This window comes from Trichoderma ghanense (genome assembly GCF_004382785.1).
Source record: "Trichoderma ghanense strain CCMA-1212 chromosome Unknown scaffold_36, whole genome shotgun sequence".
In the NCBI taxonomy this organism is placed as follows: domain Eukaryota; kingdom Fungi; phylum Ascomycota; class Sordariomycetes; order Hypocreales; family Hypocreaceae; genus Trichoderma; species Trichoderma ghanense.
In genome coordinates this window covers 21,868-31,491 of record NW_027395699.1, presented here as the reverse complement: position 1 = coordinate 31,491, position 9,624 = coordinate 21,868, and the positions used below count along the sequence as shown (strand labels likewise).

Below are 9,624 nucleotides of genomic sequence, written 5' to 3'. Positions count from 1 at the left end.
TAAACAGATTCCTTATTATTATTATATCCTTATTAGTTAATTACTTATTAATTAAGTCAGGCTTAAAAAGCTTTAATTACATCCTGTTAATATTAAAGTTCTTATATAAGCTCCTGTATAGTTATAGCAGGGCCTCTCTAGTTATTAGTGTTTATAGGAGTTAATATAATAACAGTTGCTTTATTACTTCTTTATACTAAGTAACACTTCCTTATTAAATACTGCCTAAAGGTCTAAGGTGACCTTCTAAACAGGAGTTATTAATATATAATAAACTGGTTTTAAGGAACCTGTAAATAGGCAGGCTGTTTATTACTAAGTGTAGCTAGGCTGCACTTAAGATTAAATAGAATGCCTAGTTATATTTATATTAGCAGTAGGCTAGGTTAGACTTGTAGGCAGTCTTATTATATAGCTAGTAATACTTGCAGTAAATGTCTAAGTTCTAATCTAGTTATATTATTAATATAGTGCTATATTAATAACTGGCTATCTAAACTATTTAAATAAGTGATATAAATATAACTTATATATCTAGTTATCTTAACGTCCTTAATATACTTAATCCTTAAGTTTATTAAGTTATCCTTAATATACTTAATAATTAATTTTATTAAGTAGCTTCTGATTAAATAAACGGCCTGATGTTTATCCAGTGCTGCCCACTAAGGGTGGCCTATTATTGCGACTATAAGGCTGGGTCGTGACATCCTTATATTAATTTCCTTTCTTAGTCTTATATTTAGGCCCTGCAGACAGTCTGCTAGAAATATCTCTAGTCCTTTTATAGAAATTCTTTATAATATCTTTAGGGTGTATTTAATCTTTTTATTAATACTCCCCTTGCTAAGGGTTAAAGCTATACTTTTACTGCAGTGCCTGCTCCTTATAGGGATTGCATTCCTGCAGTCCCTCTTTAATAGATATAACTAGGTTTTAAGTTTCTTTAATTACTTAAGGTTATTTAGCATAAAGTTAGCGATCTTTATAACGACTTTAGTAATCTTTATAATAACTTCTTTTTAACTTTAGAGCGACTTTATACTTCTTTTTAGAACTTTTATAAGGGAATAGATACTTGTTTATAAAAACTTCAGCATTCTCTTTCCTCCTTCTAGCTGTTCTATACTTCTGCGTTATTCCTTCTGGTTCTGGGTGGTCTGTTCTGGTACTCTGTTTTTCCTTCCTTTTCCTAGGTGTACGTCCCTCCTGGTTTGCGGCGTCCCTCTTGTTGTATTCGTATCAGTATGCAAGTTGATATTCACACAGACGCCATACATGTATTCAAGTCCGCTGGTGTTTGCACATAATGAGTGTGGCAATGAAAAACAATGGTCACGTCATTGTCCACGCTCCCTTCCTGGATAAGATGGAGAGAGTCTCAGCGGTGCGAGCCCTCGCCTTTTTATGAGTAATAGGTTACACGGCGAAACCTGGCTTCTAGTACGTGACGAAGGTGCGCAATTGATTAATGACGGCATGGCGGCTGATGCTGCTTTCTGTGACATTTAGGGCATTGCCGCGGCTTGTACTTCATCCGATAGAGATACTGTACTCCCTCCACACGTCCGTCATGCGGCGATCTACAAAAGCAGCATTGTAAATTGGCGATCTAATCTTTCTAATACACCGTTGACTGTTTAAGCTACCAGTGAGTCCACTACAACAGGTAGCAGTAGTTTTAGCATCTATTACAGCTACATAACGCTCTTCGCCGCAAGAATATGACCATCTCATGTATAAAGTAAGAATTCGCAATATTGTTACCGCTTACGGCTCTGTGTGAGCCGTCTTTAAGGGGTGTTCTTCATACCCCGTTCTGGGTTCTGGGTGGGGAGGTAAAGCATCTTAGCGCTGACTGATTGCTCGTTTTGACTTTTGACTGCTTGGGCAAGGTTCTCCTGAATGACCCCGAGAACTCTTGTATAAGAATCCGAGAATTCTAGTCTATGGCCTTCCAAGATACTCGGCCCCTTTTCATACCATATTTTGCTCCCCGGGAATATTTACTTCAGACAATAAAGCGTCTTGAATGACTACCGATATAATGGGTTCTGTCATTCCCACTCCTACCAAACTCCCCTGGCCGGTATCGACAACAAGTCTCGGCGTCGTCGTGGCTCGATTCCAAGAGGATTTGATACCTTGGCTTCCCGTGTCCAAGTATGCTTACGTATACGACAAGGGCCATATTCCGCAATCAAACGACACTGTCGACCATGACGCTTTTCGTTCCTACGTTCAGCTTCCCAACATCGGTCGAGAGGGGCATACGCACCTACATCACATTGTGAACCACTGGGATAAACTCGAAGACTACATCATGTTCTCTCAAGCGGCTCCGTTTGACCTCATTGGCGAAGTTGTCAACTCCACCATTCAAATGGTCGAACTGGCGCTCCAAGTTAGGCCCGACGAAGTCAATCCCTTCAACCCAGCCTTGTTTCACGATGTCGATGATTGGGCCAAGATCAACTGGACAGACCCAAAGGAAAGCATCTGGATGACGCCCAGCCAATTGGCCTCTCTAGTCTTTGCGCCTTATACACCTGCAGAACTTTGGCATTTCGTGCTACGAGAGCATCACCCCCCCGCTATTCGAGCTGCGCACGGTGGTATATTCGCGGTACGGCGAGAGACGATCTATAACCATCCGCGAGAAGTATACGAGAGAGCCCTGAAAAAGTTTGTCGAAGCCAATGCTACAAATCCTGAAGTCGGCTTCATGTGGGAAAGATTCTGGACTTCGACTTTCTCGAGGCGATATTGGCTTCCCGAAGTTGAAAATCCGTAAAGCTGTGGTTGCAACTCCACAATGGACATCGAAGCCAGGTAGAACTGTTTGGAGATACAACCTATCTGTAGAAGGTGGGCATGTTTAATCCTGATCCGATTCGGAATGGAAGGCTTGCAGCACGATCTCCTACTTGCGTCGGCCGCGAAGATTCAATCTGGCATGCGCAGTGTTGATTCGCATAGCCAAAGCTCAAAACGTCTAAACAGCTTTGCTAGCCAACGTCTGTATACCTTATATTATTCCGTACTAACGGCTCATTTCCCCGCTTACCATACCGTATTACCAACATTGCCCCCTGCCGCACGAGTATTGCATACATCCTGACCAAGCCGCTGGTCAATGCACAGCTTATACCTTGGCTACATGTTATCCAGCGAAGAGTTATCAAGGGTAGAACCTAGCAAAAGAAAAGACAAAAGCAGCCAACAAATTGACTACATCCGAGCCATCCAAAACCGCCATCTTTGGACTGGGCTGTTTCTCAGCGAACTTCGGGGTATCATGACAGTAGAGCTTTGGGAAAGAGGGGTTTAGTAAAACCTCGCAGCACTTGCGGAGCTCAAGAATATCCAGGCTCGAGCATAAATCTCAGCTTAAGGCGCTCATTAGGTATTTTCAAAGAGATGGTAAGTTTGGGCTTCTCTGTCATTGAGATCAACCGTACGCCTTTCGAAGTGTCGCCAAAAGGGCGTTGATAGTTGCGAAATGAGTTGGGCGGCGAAGCGGACAATCACAATATACCTCGTGGCTGGCCAATGTCGACTGCGACCGACTCAGCTTGGGATCACACCCGGTACCCGAGAAGACAAACAACGGCAGGGCGCGGCAAGAAATAGCTCGCGAAGCACAGGCAATTCGTGATCAGATGCTGGCTGATGTCGGCGCAGCTGTCACACTTCCACCACGACTTCCAACAAACGTTACCACTATTCCCGAGAGAATTATACCACAAGATTCCAGAATCACAACACTCTCACCCCAGCAGATCGTATGCTTGACCACTCACGGTAAGCTATCCGCCTGGAAAGAGCCGTGGTTGCACAAGAATTTGTAAGCCAGATTGGCGAAGCCAGCATTGCATTCTCCGAATACTCTATCAAAGCTCGACCTTAATCAGGATGTAGCGAGCGGAAGTTTCGATATTTTGTGTGGCTTTGGGCGCGCCCGTCGCTGTGGACTCGATATCTCACTTAGTCTCCCAGTCCATCGCAACTCAACCTGTCAGGATATTAAGATCATGCCACCCATCTTCCATCTGTAAACTGCTTTTTATCATTGAAACAAGCTACCCTGGATGGGCGAGATACCAGATTCCTCTAGGGGTAGGCTGGAGCTGTAGGTTCGGACGAAGCTGATATTCCCCGTCTATGGATGATGACATGTTAGGCCATCAGCCGGCTGATGGCAGACGCCTTTCGTCCCAGCCTCAATTCGCCGCATAGTCTAGTGTTACTATTATCACTCTTCAGCCAAATATTAAATTAGTAGTTCGCTTGATAGCTCATAAGTATCAAGCTAATATACACGGAAGCGGAACTCAGCGGAGAATAAAAAGTATCAACGAAAACATCATGCAACTTTCCAATTCCACTTCTTGTGCATCATATCATACTATGACCATAACTGTTATACCAAAAATAAGAGTTAAAGCGCGTTCCGTCGTCCTTTAATGCGCTTTCAACGACGAATGCTCTGGCTTAGTCTTCTGAATGACCTCCTAGGGAAATGACATTATAGAAGCTTACCCGCAAGAACTTACTTTTACTTAGTGCTGATTCTGGTAGTTGTCAAACCTCACTTTGCTTTGCAGTTATAAAGCGGGTGTTGCCCTCAAGTCAAGATTGTAACCTACATCATAGTTTATCCTTGGTCTACCGGTTTCATAATTTGATCACCCATCTAGCCCGAAGATAACGTTCCAAACTCGACATGGCGGAGCAGGACCAGATTGAAGCATTGATTGACGAGGCTCTTAATCGTCAGATCGAGAGTGGTCACCATGCATTATGGGACTGCCTAGCTGTATGACAACCCATACTCACTCACCCCCGGTGCCAGGCTGATTGGAAGAAGCTTGTCGGCCTCACGGCTGTCAACCAAGGCCACAATGGGGCATATCTTTACAAATTAGCACTTGAAAAGACACCTGCTGAGTCTCGGCACTTGTTGTGGCGCCGCTACATCGATGCACTCTCAGAGATGCTTATTATCGTTGGGATGCCAAAGACGCTGAATGCCCTATATGCAATGATGCCCTTGGTCGAGAAGGGCGACCTCGCCTTCGTGAAGAGGTCTGACTGGGAAGCCGACAATTCAGCGAGGGGCTGGGAGTATGCAAGACTGACACATGGAGATGGCTGGCTCGAATCCTTCAAGGCCGCCAGTGTGTATGCACCTGACGTCGGTAAGTCTTAAAACTATCACCCCTTTGCAAGTGCTAGGACTGAACGATGCACTCCGTAGCACACATAGCTATGGATGTTTCGATGCAAAATCTCCTGTCCGATTACTCGGTACACGATGGACAAGCAACCATGGCACTGTTGGTCACGGTTTTGATAGCGATGAACTGCCCTGTGCAAGCCACTTGGCATGCAAAAGGGTTCATCAGGCACGGAGGAGATAAAGAAAGTCTTGTTCATATCGCTGAGTTCGCGAAGAAGATTGCATACGCGACGGGAAACAACCTCCCCGCTAATTACCCGACTGTGGAAGTCATGCTAGAGGAGACTTCAATGACCGACTCTTGAGAACATGTACAGGTACTGGGGTAGTGGAGAGTGAGGTATCAATATTATCTTCACAATGGCTTGCTTCTGTGTTAGTGGCAGCACATAAAATAGATTAGCATAACCTGAAGGAGGTATCTGAAGATAATGATTTCCAAACTGAGATAGAGGATGCTTGCGCAATATAGAGCAAATCAACAGATCTTGCAGCCAGTACGTTGCAATCAAGTCCTTGTGTTCAAATGAGTGTTGACTCGAGCACACATAATTGCGTAAGGACGTTCCCATGGTATTATATGAGCGGGACCGGCGAGGTTGAGATTTTACAGCGACTGAATGATGAGTCCAGTGAGCACATAGATCGCTTAGGAGACGACGTGGACGAGAATACAGCAAGATTAGTGAAGAAGTGTGTGAAGAACAAACTACAAAATGCCGGCTTGCGGATTGATGGTTCTGTAATCCTAAATGTTTAGGCGGTTGAGCAATCAATTTGGTTTGCAACTTCATTCGATGTGTGCGGCGGAAAGTGCAGTTGAGTAGAAGAGCCGTTGACCTCAACCATCTCGAGTTTTTGAATCAAAGAAGTTGTTTCAATCTCACAAAGCATTGTTTTGGTACCACGGTCGCCGTGTCGATGCCTTCGTACGAGCTGAGTTCCGCAGGGCACGCCTCGAAAACGAAGTTCCAGACAAGCATTGCCAAGACAATTCTTAGCTCCATGTACGCCAACTTTTTCCCAAAACAGCCTCGAGGTCCGCCACCAAATGTCAAGAAGGGCCCAGCATAGGCGTTGTATTCAAGTCCATCGAACTCGCCTTCGTCACCCCCATCTTGTTGAGCTCCAGTCTTTTGTTGGAGCCACCTCTCGGGTCGAAACTGGCCGATGTCATCCTTGTTCCACTCACCAACGCGGTCTTTCAAGTCTTGTGATGTGCTCGACCTGACCGACTCAGGAATATCGAATCCAGATTCCAGCTGCCCTCCGGGTCCATGGGTGTAAATCATGACGCCTGTACCCTTGGGAACCGCATGACCCAATATGGTTGTATCCGTCAGAGTCTCTCGTAACATGGAGGGGATCGTTTTTGTGAGGCGCAAACACTCTTCCAGAAAGGCGTCGAGATAGGGCGCCGGCTTTTCAATGATCTCCACCACCGTTGGCTGGCGCTTTTCGGCGTGGGCTTCAGCGAAGGCAGCGTGCAATTGGCGACGAAGTTTCGCCTGGGAAGACGCATTATCGGCCAACATCTTGGTGATCCACGAGAGCGTTGTGGATGAAGTGTCATGTCCAGTAGCTACGTAGCCGAAGAGCTTGAACTCCCAGTCAGTAATGGCTCGTCAGCTTCATTTGCTACAGCATGGCTCAGTCTCACCTCATCTCGAATCCTGGGCGCATTGACGTTTGGCGTTCTGCTCTCCTTCTTTGCTTGGCCCAGTTCTCTCAAAAGCATCATGTCCATGGCACAGCGCATCCGATTCTGTTGTTTATTCTCGGAAGTCAACCTCTCGACGCTCTTTTTTATCTCATTCGTGATAAATGCTTCCTTCTCAGCAAATGTTCGGCGCCAGATCGTCTTCCTCAAGAGCCAATGATGAAGGCGCGGGAATGGAGACTGGTAAGCAACTGCCACGGTCCCTGTCACCTCAATCAGCGACATGCGAGACCTCGGTACCGGAGCGCGGTTGTAAGTGACCGGATCATCCTTGGAGTTTGGCGATGTCATTGCAGGCGGTTGAAGTTGTAAGAACTCATATTGCTGTTGCGTCACTGATTGCTCGAGCGGAATACCAAAAGCTGCGGCAAGAATAATGTCGAGCGCCACATAATGGAGATCTTCGTGGGCGGAAAAGGGGTGGCCTTGAGCTTGAGCGGCTTTGAGCGCCCACATGTCAACCAACACTGTGGCAATGTCGTAAATATGCACAGCAGAAACCTATGTAGTGTTAGCATCCGAAAATAGACTCCCAAGCGAAAGGGACAGCTTACTTCGTTGAGAAAGCCTGGCGTCATCAAATCCCTGACAAGTTCTTTGTTTCCCTTGAACCGCGGATCACGAGACTGCATGGCAAGATGGAAATCCGATACAATAGTTCCAAAAACGTCCGCATTTCTCTTGCTCCGATCGAACTCTCGGTACCTTTTCGATAAGATGTCATGTGCTTCCCGAAAGTCCGTTATGAGGACGAACGGCTTAGGGTATGGGAACATAAAGACCTGGGATATGGACGAATGCAGCTTTGCGTTATGATCGTGGAAAAACTGCCTGAAATTGCCCGTTTGATGAGCCCGTCGAATTTCGGGGGTATCTCCCAAAAGGCGCCGTGCTGACTCTTTGTTGTACGGAATATCGCCCGGGATAGGTCTGGGAAAGTGCCGGACATAGAGATAGTAAACGAAGAGAAATACGCCAACAAGAACAATGTGAACAGAAGTTGGGATCGGCCAAGGACTCAAAGCCCCGTGCTCGCTTGTTTGAGCCATGGTCAACTCAAATCAGTTGGTAAGTGTTTCGTGGCCGTTTTGTATGACGAACTCTGGCCAGATTGTATCAAGATGTGTCCCAAAACCACAAGAGCAACAAAATAGGCAAGCCATGTCCGTTGCCTCATTGCTTCTTTATAAGAAATCTACCATTTGGGCACTCAACTGAGGCAGAAAGTCTATCATTCGGTGGCTGACCCTCTGATATCTAGTGATTATGTTTCTCCATAAAACAATGTCATCACGAAGCAACGTATCCGCTACCCACGAAAAACACAGTAGTCGCTGAGATACGAAGCAGTCTTCATTCTGCAAGGGCTTACTCAGATAAATTATGAACCACACGGTTATTCTCTCTTTGCCCATGCATTGGTCTGGACATTGGACTTTGTACGGTTTACTAGGTCTTATACTCGTAATGTTTGTTTTAAGACCTCGGCATGTCGGAAGGTCATCACCTGCTGCCACGTACCACACTGCCATAATTTCCAGGCGGACTACGGTGCTGTTAGTTATTGCTAAATAGATGTCCTCGTACGAAGAACATGGGAGCTTGCAGCGTAAGAGAAAATGCTGACATCACATCGATGGCGAAAGAGTCATCTTCCGAGAAATGCGAACAACTTTGCCGAATCGCTATATTTCGGAGGACACCAGGAAAACGTACGGAATATCTTTGATTTGCCTTACACTATTGTACCCCTCATGTACGAATCTTCCACCGATTGGACTCATCCTTGCGACCAGTCTGCTCAAGCTGCGGGGTTCTAAGATCGCATCAATTGTGCATCCATTGTGCTGCGTAGATGGGGCGCTTTTCTTTTTTCCCCCCTGCCTCTGCTCCCTCGATCTTTGTCCATCTGGTCTGCGAGGATTCGCTGGTTGGGTTCCCACGCAGCTCTTATAGCCGCAGCCGTGTCTCAAACAGGGTCCCCTGGACTATAGAGGTTTCTCTAGCATCTAATCACCACTACCTTTATATGCTTCTAGAACTGAGGAGCTGAGGGAAAACACCCGACCTCGTAGGTGAATATAGCTCAGTATTGGATGACCCAACGTCTGGGTAGCAGTCCTCGAAGAGTCATTAAAAGCTCGCCAACACGTTGCTGAGGGCACACTTCTGGATTCGTTCTGGGGGAGCTTGTTGAGTGGACCCTGTGTGGAATTCTCAAGGGCGGCGCTCTCTAGTACGGCTCAGTCGACGTGCGACAAGGCCAATTCTGGCAATAGGACGTTTAACACATCCCGCTACCATGGCTAGGTGGCTCCAGGTGGCCGAGCAGTTGCTACGAGAAGCACCATCATTGTTAACCTGGTGGCCCTGGAGGCAGCGGTATAAACTGGCTCTATCGCAACGATGGCCGGCGACAACATCCACATTCTAGGTGTCAATTTCTTTTTTTTTTTCCATACCACAAGGCGTTTGCTTCCCATACGGTAAACACAAAAAGGAACTAAGGTCGGTGTCTGCTGAATGCATATATGATGACCTTTGCCTTCGTACAATCCTCGCAATGTCCTGACTCACCAACTTTTCGCCAAGCCCACGTTATCTCCGCTAAATAGGGCAAATATCGATCGACGCTCACAAACATGGAGCGCTGCGCTGACGT

General features: G+C 46.3%; 3 protein-coding genes across 3 annotated transcripts; 2 read left to right on the top strand and 1 right to left on the bottom strand.

Moving 5' to 3' along the window:
- Window positions 1-2,047: 2,047 nt before the first annotated feature.
- Window positions 2,048-2,794, top strand: CCMA1212_010879 (uncharacterized protein; the record flags this gene model as incomplete). The annotated part of the gene is made up of 1 exon (XM_073707906.1): window positions 2,048-2,794. The coding sequence occupies one exon, from the start codon at window positions 2,048-2,050 to the stop codon at window positions 2,792-2,794; it is 747 nt and encodes a 248-aa protein (XP_073553601.1).
- Window positions 2,795-4,726: 1,932 nt separating this feature from the next.
- On the top strand, window positions 4,727-5,547 carry CCMA1212_010878 (uncharacterized protein; the record flags this gene model as incomplete). Its single annotated transcript, XM_073707905.1, has 3 exons — window positions 4,727-4,819; window positions 4,871-5,201; window positions 5,261-5,547. The coding sequence occupies 3 exons, from the start codon at window positions 4,727-4,729 to the stop codon at window positions 5,545-5,547; spliced, it is 711 nt and encodes a 236-aa protein (XP_073553604.1).
- A 558-nt stretch (window positions 5,548-6,105) lies between these two features.
- On the bottom strand, window positions 6,106-8,011 carry CCMA1212_010877 (Cytochrome P450 3A17; the record flags this gene model as incomplete). The annotated part of the gene is made up of 3 exons (XM_073707904.1): window positions 6,106-6,840; window positions 6,903-7,463; window positions 7,517-8,011. The coding sequence occupies 3 exons, from the start codon at window positions 8,009-8,011 to the stop codon at window positions 6,106-6,108; spliced, it is 1,791 nt and encodes a 596-aa protein (XP_073553599.1).
- Between the last annotated feature and the right edge of the window lie 1,613 nt (window positions 8,012-9,624).